The 15,765-nt window shown below is 34.8% G+C and overlaps 1 protein-coding gene across 4 annotated transcripts in view; it reads right to left on the reverse strand.

The window, feature by feature from the left end:
- RICTOR (RPTOR independent companion of MTOR complex 2) overlaps nucleotides 1-15,765 on the reverse strand; it is a 71,444-nt gene that overhangs the window by 32,444 nt on the left and 23,235 nt on the right. For all 4 annotated transcript variants that reach the window (XM_081826045.1, XM_081826043.1, XM_081826041.1 and 1 more), the window contains exons 6-18: nucleotides 15,183-15,250; nucleotides 11,673-11,740; nucleotides 10,651-10,733; nucleotides 9,425-9,512; nucleotides 8,078-8,168; nucleotides 7,902-7,968; nucleotides 7,685-7,765; nucleotides 5,153-5,253; nucleotides 2,816-2,981; nucleotides 2,406-2,507; nucleotides 2,243-2,289; nucleotides 648-783; nucleotides 53-252 (exon numbers count right to left, since the gene is read on the reverse strand). In XM_081826045.1, the coding sequence (XP_081682171.1) occupies nucleotides 53-252; nucleotides 648-783; nucleotides 2,243-2,289; nucleotides 2,406-2,507; nucleotides 2,816-2,981; nucleotides 5,153-5,253; nucleotides 7,685-7,765; nucleotides 7,902-7,968; nucleotides 8,078-8,168; nucleotides 9,425-9,512; nucleotides 10,651-10,733; nucleotides 11,673-11,740; nucleotides 15,183-15,250 (1,298 nt within the window). The remainder of the gene's footprint in view (nucleotides 1-52; nucleotides 253-647; nucleotides 784-2,242; nucleotides 2,290-2,405; nucleotides 2,508-2,815; nucleotides 2,982-5,152; nucleotides 5,254-7,684; nucleotides 7,766-7,901; nucleotides 7,969-8,077; nucleotides 8,169-9,424; nucleotides 9,513-10,650; nucleotides 10,734-11,672; nucleotides 11,741-15,182; nucleotides 15,251-15,765) is intronic.

The following is a 15,765-nucleotide window of genomic DNA, read 5'->3' on the forward strand; positions in this document are numbered from 1 at the left end:
TACATTAAAAATAAAGTTCAGGAATATACTGAGACAACCTAGGGATACTTACCATTGAAATACGCTGCATTTTTCCAGCATTTTGACTCCATGAGGGTGGCAAGAAAGTGTTCCAATAAATAAAAAGTAGTGTTGACTAAGGGTAGTCAATAAACCATTATTTTGAAGACTTCTTTCAGGTTTCATGCCAGATGAGGCATTGAGCCACTGAACAATATCTTTTACTAGATCTTCTAAGTATCCTTGCCCATCCTATAAGCAAATACATTGTAGTATTACTGGAAAAGCACTTAGTGACTATAATTAGAAAATTAACTTTAATCAAATCCAAAAAACGTAATGATAATGATGAAGTTACTACTAACAGATACCAATCACTGAGTATGTTCTTTTAAATCTCATTCAACATAATGCTGCATGAAGATTATATTATCTTCCATTTTACAAAGAGAAAAACAGGTCTTCTATAAGGCACATACGTTGTCCAAAGTCACATAACTAGCTAGTGACAAGACTTAGGATTCAAATCTAGGTCTGGGCTCACTCCCTATGTTTCTAAATACAACTATGCATACTCAGAAATAAAAGGAAGGGGGCAAGTTCAATGAGAAACATTTGCTCTGGAAAATATTCAAAGTGCTTATTACCTCTTCGGACTCAAGAAGAAATTCTGTAAATTGGCAACCCACAACTGTGAGCTGCTTGGACTTGGCAAAATCCAGATCCAGGTTGGCATATAATTTACTGCTGGGCTTGTAAAAGTAAAGTAGTCTTCGTACAAACCTAAGAGCAAAATAAAATTAGCAACAAAGTAAGAAATCAAAATTACTTTAAAATCTTAACCATAGCTTAAGATATATAATATGGTTTTGAATGTTTTGGATTTAAGCCATTGGAGTAAATGGCAAGGAATAAACACATCTGGTACATTACACACACACACACACACACACACACACACACACACGCATGCAAAAACAACAAAATACCAAAAATCAATAAAACACCTTAATTGTCAAGAATAGCTTGTGAAATAAGAACTTTATGGTGAGATGCCTGAAAGAAATAGTAGAGAACAAAGATACTAGCTAGAAAAATGCAGATATACAACATAGCCAGAATTAAGTTTGGATAAATATGAAGACATCTGAACATAAATTTTCTTTTACTGTATTTTGTGATAATCTTTGTCCCATGACTCTATACAATAATCCTATACTGGATAATTGTAAGCAAAATAAATCATACTACAATTCTGTCCGTTTTTCACAATTAGGCAAAAAGCCAAGCACAAAAGCTGCAGGTAAAATTTAGGCAACTGAATTCATGAGTACTGAACACAATTTATATTTCAATGTTATAGCTCTCAACATTATGGGCTAAGCTTCCATTTAACTTAGTTCAGTTTAATTTCATGCACTACAATCCAATCCAATAATGGTGCCAATTCCAGGATGTGGAGAAACAAAGTTGAATGAGACTTCATCTCTGTTTTCAAGCAGTATGAAAAGTTGATGCTATGCTTCTTTATTCCAGTTTAAGTTTATATATGTTCCGTATAAACTTAATACAGATATTAAGTTAAATACCATGAGTAGATGAATACAACCAAATAATAATGTTAAGGACATAAAATTTTTCAGAAACATGAAGGCCCTCTTATTGAATGAGATCAGTACTGGTAGTGGATTAGTCTAAACTCAGGATGAGGAAAAATGCACTGGGGTACTAGAGAACTACACAGTAGCTTGAAGTACTGTGTATGCCATGAACCTTTGTATGTTTTATGAAAGGTATGGAGAACATCAACTTGGTTAAGGGAAATGTAAAGAGGAGGAAAAATGGCTAACCCTCCAAAGTCAGATGTAAATGCAAGTAGAAGTAGAATAGTAAAAATGGCCATCATTTTGGGAGGGAAACACTATGTCCTTATTATGTCATCCTCATACCTTAGGGCTAAGATTACAACATGGTTGACATTACCCCAATTTGAGAAACTTTTATCTGAATTACTTCATTTGTTCCAAACTAAAACCAGAATATAGATAACTAGGAAAAGAATTAGCGGATGCTTTTAGGTTATAAGAGTATACACAAAAATGTATACATGTACCTACTGAATACTATTAAAATGTTATGCATGTATCTTTAAAATACCAATTATTACTTTTCACAGGTATTAGGCATAATATAATTCAAATCTAAGTTCTTTCAATTTAAATGCAAAACAGTTGTTACGTACCTGTGCAACTGTTCATCTTTATAGTTTCTTAGATTTACATTTGGCCACTAGAAAAACATAATATGTTATATCATATATGTATTTATCAATTCCCAAAATATAATTATGATGAATTACAATGAATAATAAAATGAAGCCATAACCAAGAAGTATCTTTTCATACCTTAAGAATGGTCCCTATAAGATTCCAATTCCATTCAAGATTCTCTTTATGTTGAAGGACTTGGCTATCTCTAAGGTTCATTAAAAGAGCTTCCTCTGTATCCTAAAATCATCAGAAAGTAATAAGGAAAATTAAGGCAAATTATCTTCACATTCAGAAAACTAAGTTCAAATTTTAAAAATACAAAGAAAGATTTTTCATTTAAGGATGAATTAGCAAGGCTTTTTAACTTTAACAAGTTATAAAAACATAGCTCTAAACTGCCTAGTCATTGTAAAACTAGAAAGCCATCTGAAAATCCATAAGCATGAATAATAAAACTGCTAACTCAAACATGTAGATGTATATTAAAATCCATCAGTTAAAAATTAGGAAACTAAGTTAAAAATTGCGACGTTTCATGTCAGTACCTTAAGAACAAATATATCTTTCTGAACTCGGAGATACTGATCCCGTTTCTGGTGGGTTGCAATTGCTTTCTGAATAATGTGATCTAAATGAAGGCTGTAAGGTTTAGGTCCTCGTTTCTTCATTTCATGGAAGCGTTTTAAACAATTCAAGGCTGCACTGGCTCGCCTAATTAAAAAAAACTGAATTAATTCTGTAGCAAAGCTAGCATAATTTTAAAGAGATCACTTTGGTAAATTACTCCAGTAAAATATATAAATTCAAGGCTAGAGATTGTTACTAAAAAGTAAATTATTTAATCAAATTTGGAACCACAAAGGAAAAAAAATCAAGAACACTGCTGATTTGTATGAAGAAACACTAATTATGTAGACCCAACTAAATATGTATTTACTAATCTTGTCTTCTGTGGTGGTGGGCACTTTTTGTATACTGGTTTTAAGAACTCCCAGAAAGTCAGAAACCTAGTTTTCTCTATTTTCTTATAGAAGTTTAAAAACTTGTTTTTCACATTTAAATCCTTAAACCAGCTGAAACCGATTTTTGTTTATGATATAAGGCTGGCATATTTCATTTCCCCCCCACCATGTGGATAACTGATTCCAGTATCAATTTGTACAGTCTCTATTTTCCCCCACTGATCTGCAACTGTTAATGGTATCCTTTTAAAACTTATTTTTAATTCCTTGTTCGTGGTCCATAAAAGCACAGTTTTCAACAATCTGGTAGCAATCAAGTCTCAACTCCAGAACTTCTGGTAAAAACAAATCAGATTTAAAATTTTAAAACCTTGAGATGCTCTCATATTGGCAAGTACTGAAAGTAAAGAGAGCTTGCTGAGCTAAAAAAACAAAACCAAAAAACCATTATAAGATTATTATTGCTGAAATTTTGAAGGTAAATTTGAATTCTTGATGAACCCTGAAATTCACGGCCATAATCTGACCCAGAGAGGTTAGGTCTACCAGGCTTTGGGAAATCCATTTTTCCATCATGAAACTACTAAAATAAAAACTGAAAGGGGACCTGGCTGGCTTAGTCAGTAGGGCATGCAGCTCTTGATCTCAGGGTTGTCAGTCTGAGCCGCACACTGAATATAGAGATAGGTTGCTTAAATAAATAAACTTAAAAAAAAAAAAAAAAGGGCGCCTGGGTGGCTCAGTTGGGTAAGCGACTGCCTTCGGCTCAGGTCATGATCCCGGAGTCCCGGGATCGAGTCCCACATCACGCTCCCTGCTCGGCGGGGAGTCTGCTTCTCCCTCTAACCCTACCCCTCTTGCGCTCTCTCTCTCTCTCAAATAAATAAATAAATAAAATCTTTAAAAAAAAAAAAAAAAAAAGCTGAAAGCTATCATTACTAATGGAAGCCTAGAGTTAGAACTGAGATAATCCCTAGTAACTCTTGGTTTCGAATACAACTTCATTCTATTAAATAAGTGTATATTTAATGGTAGAGTCAGAATTAATAGAATATTATTTACTTACAGTGAGGCCCATATGTGTACTTCTGAATTAATAAAGCTAACTAAACTTTTAAGAAATGTATACCTGTCAATAAAAATTCACAGTTCTGAATAGCTAATGAACTACATTTCACTAATATTACCAAAAAGAAGTCCAAATATAGATTTCTTTGATTATAATAGTTAGAATTAAAAAAAGAAAAAAAAAAGGAAGGAAGGAAAGGAAAAAAACACCCTGGCTTAGACATAATCTTAACCAAATGAAAAAGATTCCTATGAGGGTTTTCCAATCAAGCTTCTCCATCTTTACCTTGTAAATTATATTTTATTATTAGTACTGAAATTCCAGCAGACCTACAGCTGTATTACCATTCCTTTGTTTATAAATTCTGTTTGCAATATCTCCTTTAGATTTAAGAGGTTAGCTTACTTCAATGCCTATAGTATGGGTTACTAAATTCTAAAATTTTTAATCACACATACAAAAGAATACATTGCTACTTTGTGCCTTATTAACTTGAAATAGTTTAGACATTAAAAAGCCTGAGTTGCTACTCAAAACATAAAATAGTCCAAAAAATTCTCAAACAACATTTTTAATGATGTGGTAGAAAGTTTATGTCCTTGTCCAGAAAAATGCTAGAAAAACTGATTTTTCTAAGCTATAATACTCTGTAGCCTATATTAAATAATACTATCAAATTCTCCTCTCCTCTGTAAGGCATCCCAAAAGAATTTCCAAAAAAAAAAAGAATTTCCAAGCATAATCTATACATACACACACACACACACACAGAATTTTAAAAAGAAGAGAAGGTCATCAAAATGGGTATTAAATATACCAGGCACAGTCTTTGCTAGAGCTCTGATACTTACAGTCTCTTTTCCTTGGGGATATCAAAAGATGCAGCCATATTCATTAGGGTTGGTAGGCAGTGTAAATGATGGCTATGTGAATGAGGAAGAATTGTATTTGCCTAAAATGAAACATAATATTTTTTAAGAGTTGACAAATAGAAATATTTTGTTATAGATTATCCATAGATAAAATAGTAAAGGTTTTACTCATGAAATGAACTTAATGATTCCCTTTCCAATACAAACTTATTTATCATAATTTATCTTACCTACTTTCAACAAGGATGAGACAGAATGAAGATACAGACTCATATTACATTAATAAAACTCTGAATTTTACAGATCCTTTATTATAACATTAAATTATAATTTAAGTGGTAACTTAAAATTAATTTAATTACAATTAAACTCAATTCTTAAATGATCTCAAAGGATTACATATCAAAACTTAGATCCAGTACTATAATGTTACATTAATCCTGCTTTCCATGCAAAATCCACCACTCAATCTGCTTTCTACCAATGAAGATAAGTAAATTAATTAAATGTGGAAGCCAGAAAATGAAAGCATAATAAGCAATGAACTAATACCACTATACTCAAAATGACCAGCTTTTATATTTCAAGGGAATCAAGAATTCTGGTCATGGAGTTAGGGAAAAATGAGATTTATAAAAAAGATTACTTCATAAAGAGCAAATAATTCTAGATATTGATAACCTTACAGGAAATGATATATCAAGAATTAAAATAAAAGGGACGCCTGGGTGGCTCAGTCGGTTAAATGTCTACGTTCAGCTCAGGTCGTGATCCCAGGGTCCTAGAATTGAGTCCCATATCGGGCTCCTTGCTTGGCAAAGAGCCTGCTTCTCCCTCTGCTTGTGCTTGCACGCACGCATGCGCTCTGACAAGTAAATAAAAATCTTAAAAAAAATTAATTCATTAAAAAAAAAAATCAGATCTGAAGGGATGCCTGGGTGGCTCAGTCGGTTAAGCATCTGTCTGCCTTCGGCTCAGGTCATGATCCTATGGTCCTGGGATCAAGTCCTGCATCGGGCTCCTTGCTCAGTGGGGAGCCTGCTTCTCCCTCTGAGTGCCTCTCCCCTTCCTTGTGCCCTCTTCCTCTCTCTGACCAAATAAATAAAATCTTAAAAAAAAAAAAATCAGATCTGAAAATCTGCAGTATTACTTAATTCTTCCATGGATGGACTGAAGGAGAACAGAGGATATGGCTAAATAATTCAATGGTAAACAAGACAGTTATCATTAAACTCTGTTTAATTCTCTTTACCTCACTGAGACCAGCTGTTATGTGGAAAAACAAAACAAAACAAAACAAAATAGTAGGGGTGGGGAGGCTGAAACAACAAAAAGTACTCTGCCAGTAAGAGAAAATCATAAAATAATTTTAAAAGATCTGCCACAAGGTTATTTCTTCCTTAATCAGTTAAAATGGTTTTTATTTAGTATTCTATTAACGAACAGGTGATCTAGAAATAGGAATTCTATCCTGCAATCAGTTCTCCCATTGCTTGATTTGTTGGGAGTAGAGAATGGTCGGATCACTTTCTTAGCTCCTTGTTTCCAGAAGTTACTGATGTCATAAAATCAAGGCAAACCCCCCCCCAAAAAAAAAGAAAACAAAACAAAACAAAAAGAACTCACCTTCTAAACCTCAACTCACAAGTTTGCAGAGAATGTTTTCAAACAAGGGAGTTAAACTTCCAATTTTTTTCAGTTTTCTAAAATTCAGGCACTGATTGCGTATCAATTCCACTGCTACCTGACTGAATATCTAGTTTTGTAATTTCTTGCTTATTAGGCAGCAGGTCTTTCTGAGATATATTAAGATTTATAGGACTCAAAACGTCAACATAAAAGTGAGTATAAAAATATTCAGTACTTTTTAATTTTTACATGTTCCATTTATAAAACTAGCTATACCATATATACGCACATACTATATATACATATATGTATCGATAGATACAAGGCATCAAGGGCTCTTTGCAATACAAACACTCAAAAAAAAGCAAATTTACTTTTTTTTAAAGATTTTATTTATTTGACAGAGAGAGACACAGTGAGAGAGGGAACACAAGCAGGGGGAGTGGGAGAGGGAGAAGCAGGCTTCCCGCGGAGCAGGGAGCCCGATGCGGGGCTCGATCCCAGGACCCTGGGACCATGACCTGAGCCGAAGGCAGACGCTTAATGACTGAACCACCCAGGTGCCCCAAAGAATTTTTTTTTTCTCCTTTTCTTTTTTTTTTAAAGATTATTTATTTATTTGACAGAGAGAGACACAGCGAGAGAGGGAACACAAGCAGGGGGAGTGGGAGAGGGAGAAGCAGGCTTCCCGCGGAGCAGGGAGCCCGATGCGGGGCTCGATCCCAGGACCCTGGGATCATGACCTGAGCCGAAGGCAGACGCTTAACGACTGAGCCACCCAGGCGCCCCGCAAATTTACTTTTTGAGATACTACAAAGTAACATTATTTTATAAATTAAAACATTAATGGTATGAAACATAATCAGAAGTTGCTCAACTTACCATATGTAAAAGCTCTCCTAAAAGGATGGTAGCTCTAACTGAGATATGGTCATCACTGTTTGTTATCACTTCAACCAAACCCTTTGAAAATAAAAAGAAAATATTATTGTTGCAAAATAGTAAGTAGGAACACATTTACGCATCATATATGCTTGTTGCTCTGAAAGAACTTTGTCAGAGAAAATTAAAAAAATAAAATAAGGTTTATAAGTCTTACCTCTAGAAGTCCATTACGAATAAATGCAGAGAGTATCAGTGCCAAATAATTATCCATGAGGTCTGGCCTAGAAATAAACACAGTACAGAAAAAGTTTAGATAGTGTTCAATATGTTACATAATTTAACATAAAAACAGCAATTGTAATAAATTTGAACTATTCCTCTAAATCCTACCTGGATCTGGCACGATGAGGAAGAATAGTTTTTGCCTCAGCTGCTACAAAGCCATCTGAAAGTCTCCAACTGTCTTGGAATCTGCCTGGATCTAAAATAGTTAAAATTAGGTAGTTAGAAGAAAATGAGAAATCACTAAAACACATCAGTTACCATCAGCTAGTCAGGCTATAAATAATGTTGTAAAATGTTGGTTAAAAAAACAGACTGAGGGGCGCCTAGGTGGCTAAGTCGGTTTAAGTGTCCGACTGTTGATTTTGGCTCAGGTCATGATCTAGGGGTTGTGGGACTGAGCCCCACATAGGGCTCCTGGCTTAGCAGGGCATCTGCTGGAGATTCTCTCTCTCCCTCTGCACTGCCCCTACCCCCACTAAAAAATATAAATAAATCTTAAAACAATGTTTACAAAAAAGACTAAAAAGGCATACAGAAAATAAATGATTTACTGATGTACACAGATCTAAACTTCTTTCATTTTGGGACTTAGGAGTCATTGGCTAAAATAAAATTACAGTGAGAATTAGATAATCTAATTTCTTTCTTTGTCCGTTTTTCTACTAATTTCACAGCTCATTTGCAATACCTAGGTGATGATATGAGGTTTTACTTTTATATTAATTTAATGCTATGATGATGCAGTAAGAAAATGGTATGCAGCCATCAAAGAAAACGAAATCTTGCCATTTGCAATGACGTGGATGCAACTAGAGGGTATTATGCTGAGCGAAATAAGTCAATCAGAGAAAGACATGTATCATATGATCTCACTGATACGAGGAATTCTTAATCTCAGGAAACAAACTGAGGGCTGCTGGAGTGGTAGGAGGTAGGAGGGATGGGGTGGCTGGGTGATCGACATTGGGGAGGGTATGTGCTATGATGAGCGCTGTGAATTGTGTAAGACTGATGAATCACAGATCTGTACCTCTGAAACATATAATACATTATATGTTAAAAAAAAAAAAAAGGAAGATAGTAGGAAGGGAAAAACGAAGGGGGGGAAATCAGAGGGGGAGACGAACCATGAGAGACTATGGACTCTGAGAAACAATCTGAAGGTTCTAGAGCGAAGGGAGGTGGGGGATGGGTTAGCCTGGTGATAGGTATTAAAGAGGGCACTTATTGAATGGAGCACTGGGTGTTATATGCAAACAATAAATCATGGAACACTGTATCAAAAACTAATGATGTAATGTATGGTGATTAACATAACAAAATAAAATTAAAAAAAAAGAATGGTATTTAATATTTAGTTTAGTACTTTGCCTTTGAGGGATTCTGTGTATTAGCTAAACCATCTTAAAAATCACAGTATATGAGTAGATACAAATGGGCTTCAGTACTTACCTACACTGAGCAGTGCTTCTATGAATTCTTCAGTCACAACAGGTAGAGGAAGACGAAATATATCATAAAGCACTTCAAGCAGACCTCGCTGCAAGTGCAAATAAATATACTTCATTTATTTTTATGGAATGAATCTTCCTTTAAATTTAAAGATTTAAAACAGATGTTTTAAATGTCCTATTCACAGAAGAAAAACTGATAAAAACAGAACTCCGTATTTCCGAAACTTGCCATCTCAGGCCTACACTCAAGAAGAGATAACTACGGCGTGCTTACTACATACATGATTTAATCTTTTCAATTAATCTCTTATTATCCCCATTGTAGTACATACGGAGAAACAGATTTACAGGTTAAACGTAACTTGCCCAAGGTCATGGAGCTATAAAGACTAAAATCAGGAGTCAAAGCTCAGTGGGCCAGACTCCAAAAACCATGTTCTTTCACCATCTGTGAAGTAAGCAGTCAAGTGAATTGCCCCAACCTTTAGTTCCCTGCTTATAGATCCTTCCATCTATAATCATGTCCTTCCATTTCCATGGTCTAAAGGCTTTTCAGTTCACATTTTAAGCAAGGTACTCCTAGCTAGTATTTTCTTAATATTTTTCAACTCCAGGTCTGGTTCAAATAAAAAAAACAAGAAAAGTACAAACTATTTTTTTGAACACAAAACAAAAACATTTAAGTGGAAAAGAACCACTGAAGAGTTCATTTTTTTCTCTCCAATTTCAATTTGTTTTAGCTATTTAATATAAATTGCTATGTACCAATAATTTAGGACTATATCTAATAAATAAGCATATAAATATTAACAACTCAATTTTAAAGAAAACCATCACTCATATTAGAAAAGCATAAGTTAGAAAGCATAAGATACATAAATACTGTATTTACTTTTTACTAAATATATTTCTCTATTGCTTGAACCTTTTACAATGAGAATGCCCTTTTCTGTTTGCATTTTTTAATGAATAAAACATAATTTCATATTTTAATCCAGTTTTTAATTCAGCCATAGTTCCTAACAACATCACTATTTCAAATTATTTGTATTAGCCTCAGGGTTCAACTAAGTAGTAAATATTCATTAACGTATTTTTTTCAATGCTCTATGATACAGATGAATAATTCATGAGGAAAAAGCAACATCTAAAATAACTTTTTTTACAATTAATTTCCTCTCTTAAAAGTCTGGGAATGAAACAATTAGAGTAACTTTTGCCTACCCTTATTTCCATATTTGGTATACAAAGTACTCCAATTAGAGACTGGATCCCAGAGTTGCCAGGTTTACATAAATTAATAATACCTAAAGAGGATAAAAAAGAAAAAAATCACTGATTTAAATTTCAAAAAAAAAATCTATAATGTATTCATAATATAAAATCTGTGGTATTTCTCCAGATAACTCCAAAATTATGCTCTTATTTGGTTATAAAGTAACATTTCCCTACTGACTAGAGATTATCAGTAATTTTATCATTTAAATTGCTTCTTCTGCTTGTTGCATACCCAAAAAAGTTCATCAATCTGACTGCCTACTACTCCTGCTTGCTGATGTCTCAGGGTCAGAATACTGGAGAGAGTAGGACAACGTTCTGTCTCTCTTACCTAATACCTTCTTAACCTAAAATGAAGTGAAAAAATCTGCTTCGCATTTGTCTTTTGAAATTTTAAGTGGGACAATTAAGTCAAACAATTTAAGGCACACTAATACCATGTCACAAAGGAAGATATGTGAATAGCCAATAAACACATACAAAATATTCAGTATCATTAGTCATTGGGTAAATCTAAGTAACATTCACAATCAGATACCATCACACACCCACCAGTATGGCTAAAATGTAAGAGGACATGAAATGCTGGCAAGGATGCAGAGCAACTGGAACTCATATACACTGATGATGGGAGAATAAAATATGTAGGTATTTTGATAAAAAGTCTGGCAGTTTCTTATAAAACTAAATATATATCCACCTTGTGACTCAGCAATTCCATTTGGGTATTTACCCAAGGCAAATGGAAAGCTCATGTCCACAGAAAGACTTTTTAATCACCCAGGTAAATCATTAGCACATTGACTTACAAATAGTCAATTTTAGTAATTTTGTACAAATCCCTCTCACTCTAATAATAACATACAAAGTTAAAACTAGGTTAACATCTAAATTAGATGCTGCAATAGTAATTTAACATTTGAAAAAATAATCAAGTTTTTCTTATTAAGCAGCACAGAATAACTTACCTGCCCATGACCGGAATGTTGCTATGATTCCCATTTTACTAGCTAGAAACCTCGCTTCTCTGTCTTCTCTGGGGGGATGCGCACAAGGGGCAGAGATCAAAGAAATTAAATGTGAAAATAAAAAGTGAGATATTCCTCTACTGTATCAGGAAAAAAAACTATCATTAGTTAACATTTAAATATTTGCATAGGAAATAAAACATGTTAAAAGAAGAAAAAAGGTCAGATCTACCTCAAAGAAAATTACCCAATTATATGCTGACCCCCGCCCCAATTTAAAATTCCCCACATAGTTTGGAGCGCCTGGCTGGTTCAGTCGGTAGAGCATGTGCCTCCTGATTTCAGGGTTATGAGTTCGAGCCCCACACTGGATGTAGAGATTACTTAGAAAAAGAAAGTAAAAATCTAAAATCCCCAACATAGTTTAAAATAAGTTATAAATTCCACTTTTCAATTTAGTTCTACTTTTCCTGCTCTTTCTGAAAACTATTCTTAGATACCTCATTAACACCTTTAACTGAGCACTACAGACAGCACCGCCCTATTTATTAATAAGCATCCTTGTCAAAAGGCTACCCCTTAGCAAAGAAAATTACCTCTTACTTTTACCACATATATTCTTTTTTTTTTTAAGCTTATTTGTTATCTACATATGTAATCTCTACATCCAATGTAGGGCTTGAACTCATGACCTCAAGATCAAGAGTCACATTCTCTTCTCACTGAGCCAGCCAGGTGCCCTACCACATGTATTCTCTTGACTTGAAAATTCTTGCCCCAAACTTATTTCAGCATTTCTTTTCTTTTCTTTTTTTATTTCAGCATTTCTAACACGCAAGCTCAACAATCCATATATTCACTGATATTATTAAATAACTAGATATTATCATCACCAGCTATTTTTTTCTAATTGTGTATCCAAATATCTCACCGTTTTTCTTATGCAATAGTTTATGACCATTAATCAAGCAATAGAACTATTTATATTCATTAAGTATTTTCCACCGGCTTATGGCCAGTATCAATACTTAATAGCAATCTTATACTATTTATGCCACCTCAACCACCTCCATTCTCTCAACTGTCTTTTTCTGTGCTAGCTTTTTGTCTTCTCTAATAAAGTCCATAACAATTGTGAGAATACAGAAATCCAGAGAACTGGGAAAGAAAAAATAAGAGGGGGTGGATTAAAAAAGAAAATCAAGTTAAAGAACAGTGAGCAATCAGTCTGCAAAAGAAAAATTAAACACTTAAAAGGACATACTAACAAGCCACACTAAGCTCTACAGCATCAAATAAGTGAGAATATAAGAGAAACTAAAATGAGGAGATGGGGTGGTGGAAGAAATGAGCATTGGACAATTATGGGATAAAGCTTTCAGTGCTCCTTCTCTTAAAAATATTAGTGACAGGGGCACCTGGGTGGCTCAGATGGTTGGGTGTCTAAGGCGCAGGTCATGATCTCCAGGTCCTGGGATCGAGCCCCACATTGGGCTCCCAGCTCAGCGGGGAGTCTACTTCTCCCTCTCCCTCTCTTTGCCTCTCCCCCTGCTTGTACTCTCTCTCTCTCAAATAAAGGAATAAATCTTAAAAAAAAAAAATGTTAGTGACAGGAGTGCCTGGGTGGCTCAGTCGGTTAAGTGCCCAACTCTTGATTTCAGCTCGGGTCATGATCTAGGGTCATGAGATAGAGCCCCGCAACAGGATCCAGGTTGAGCATGGAGCCTGCTTAAGATTCTTTCTCTCTCCCTCTGCCCCTCCCCCCTGCTCATGCTCACTCTCTCTCAAAGGAAAAAAAAGAAAAGAAAAGAAAGTGTTAGTGACATACTTACAGTAACTGCCTGGTAATCCATTCTCTAACCTATTTAATAAATTTGTAGTATTTTTTAAAAATCACTCCATTTTCCCTTGTTCCCTGGCCATAATGTACCCATGCTCCAGAAACTACCCATACTCCAGGAACTAAATGAAAGTAAAGTACAGAACCAAACAGATAAGGAAGGATTTTGGTGGAATGTACCTTGCCCCTCCAACTCTAAAAAATAGCCAGGCTCATCTCTCACTCATCCTGGTAGGCAGAATTCTAAAAATGTCCACCATCCTCTCAAGATTCCATGCCCTAATCCCTGGGTCCTGTGAATATGGTATCACTGCCATGATTGTGACTAATTTAATGTTATATAGCCTGGCAGACCTTAAAAGGGAGATCATCTGGTAGGCTTGATCTAATTGGAGCTTTCACTAGCTAGTGGCAGAAGAGAAAGAGAGATTCAAAGCGAAGGATTTGAGGAATTTCTGTTCTGTTTGAAGACAGAGGGAGCCACGTGCCAAGGAAAGAGGGTGGCCTCTGGAAGCTGAGAGTAGACCCCAGATGACAGCAAGGAAACAGAGACCTCAGTTTTACAATAGCAATAAAGTAAATTCTGCCAACAACCTGAATGAGCTTAGAAATGGATTTTTCATCAGAACTTCCAGATAAGAGCTATGCCAGACTTCTGACCTACTGAACTGTGAGCTAATAAATTGATGTTATTTTAAGCTGCTACATTCATAGTAATTTGTCATGTAACAGTGGAAAGTGCATTTCTCCCATCAATAAGGAGAACGTTAAGCGTCATCAGGAAAGCCAAGAAAGGGGCCTAAGAATCCCAAATCACAACTTAGTAGGGGTAATATTTGAGAAGTCTAAAACAAAGAACATCTATTTTGATTTCTTAGCTCAGGTCATGGAATGCTAGGGTATGATCAGTCCACAGTGATATAGAAATGATTAAAGATATAAAACCACTATTTTCCATAAAAATGAAAAACAACAAAAAAATCCCCATTTCACAATATTCTAAAACTTAAGAATTTTAAATTATATACTATCTATCAAATAAGTGCTTATGTCTGCAATCCAACAATCCTACTAGAAAAACACTTCACAGCACATTTATTTTAATAGCACCATCTGCAAAATCTTCACAGATACTACATTAATACATTGATCCCTGAATCAATCTATAGTTTACCAGAATACCTCATGAACATGTGCTTTTCTCTCCAAAAAGATACTGAAAATTACCCTGCTTCATTTCTGGAAAACAACCTTTACCCCATCTCCTTTTATTTCCCCACTAACCTCCAAAATTCTACAGAATATATCTTTCTGCTTACTCAGTTTAAGGCAGCTCTTTATTCTACTCCCTGTTATTTCATTCTTTTAGTCTCTCAATGTAATTATGCTAAAAATACATACAATAGAAAAATAATTAAAGATCTAGGTTTCTACTGCAGCCTATCTTACATTATTTTAAATAAGATTAATTCTGAGTCTTTCAATTTCTCATAACTTATTTTTAATTTTTTAAACCACAGCTAATTATGAGAACCACAACATAACTATGAAATAGGAAATTTGCTTAAACTCACATTGCTCTGACTCTACATGCCATCAGGCAAATCTAAAAGCTTGAACAGCAACATACACACCTCCTTATAAAATTACTAGGAACAAATGGTACTTACTTGAGTTGTCCTTCAGCTGTATCTGGACTGTGTCTGTAGTGAAAATCAGTATAGGGTGCTAAAATTCGCTAATAAAAAAAAGGAGGAAAAGAAGAAGGAAAAAAAAGAGTCCTTATTATAAAACACATTCTTCCTGTAACAAGTTAAAATTAATTTCTCTATATCTTTATTGGGTATGCTGTTTGAGAATTTAGTTCTTCAAACTCATCATCAAGGAATATATGAGTGATTTATTTTAAGATTTTATTTATTTGACACAGAGAGAGAGAGAGAGAGAAAGAGCATGAGCAGGGGGGAGGAGCAAGGGGAGAGGGAGAAACAGGCTCCCCACTGAGCAGGGAGCCAGATGCAGCCTCAATGCCAGGACCCCCGATTATGACCTGAACTGAAGGCAGACCAGACTGAGCCACCCAGGCGCCCAATTTGAGTGATTTTTTTAATGTACAAATTGAATTTCTGAACTTTTAAATTGAGGTATAACATACATATAAAACAGTGCACAAACCATGAATGTAAGGTTTGGTGTATTTTCTCAAACTAAGCCCATTCCTGTAACTAGCACCAGATGAAGAAAACATCAGCA

This window comes from Leptonychotes weddellii, chromosome 7 (genome assembly GCF_054177405.1).
Source record: "Leptonychotes weddellii isolate Sample4059 chromosome 7, ASM5417740v2, whole genome shotgun sequence".
Taxonomy (NCBI): Eukaryota; Metazoa; Chordata; class Mammalia; order Carnivora; family Phocidae; genus Leptonychotes; species Leptonychotes weddellii.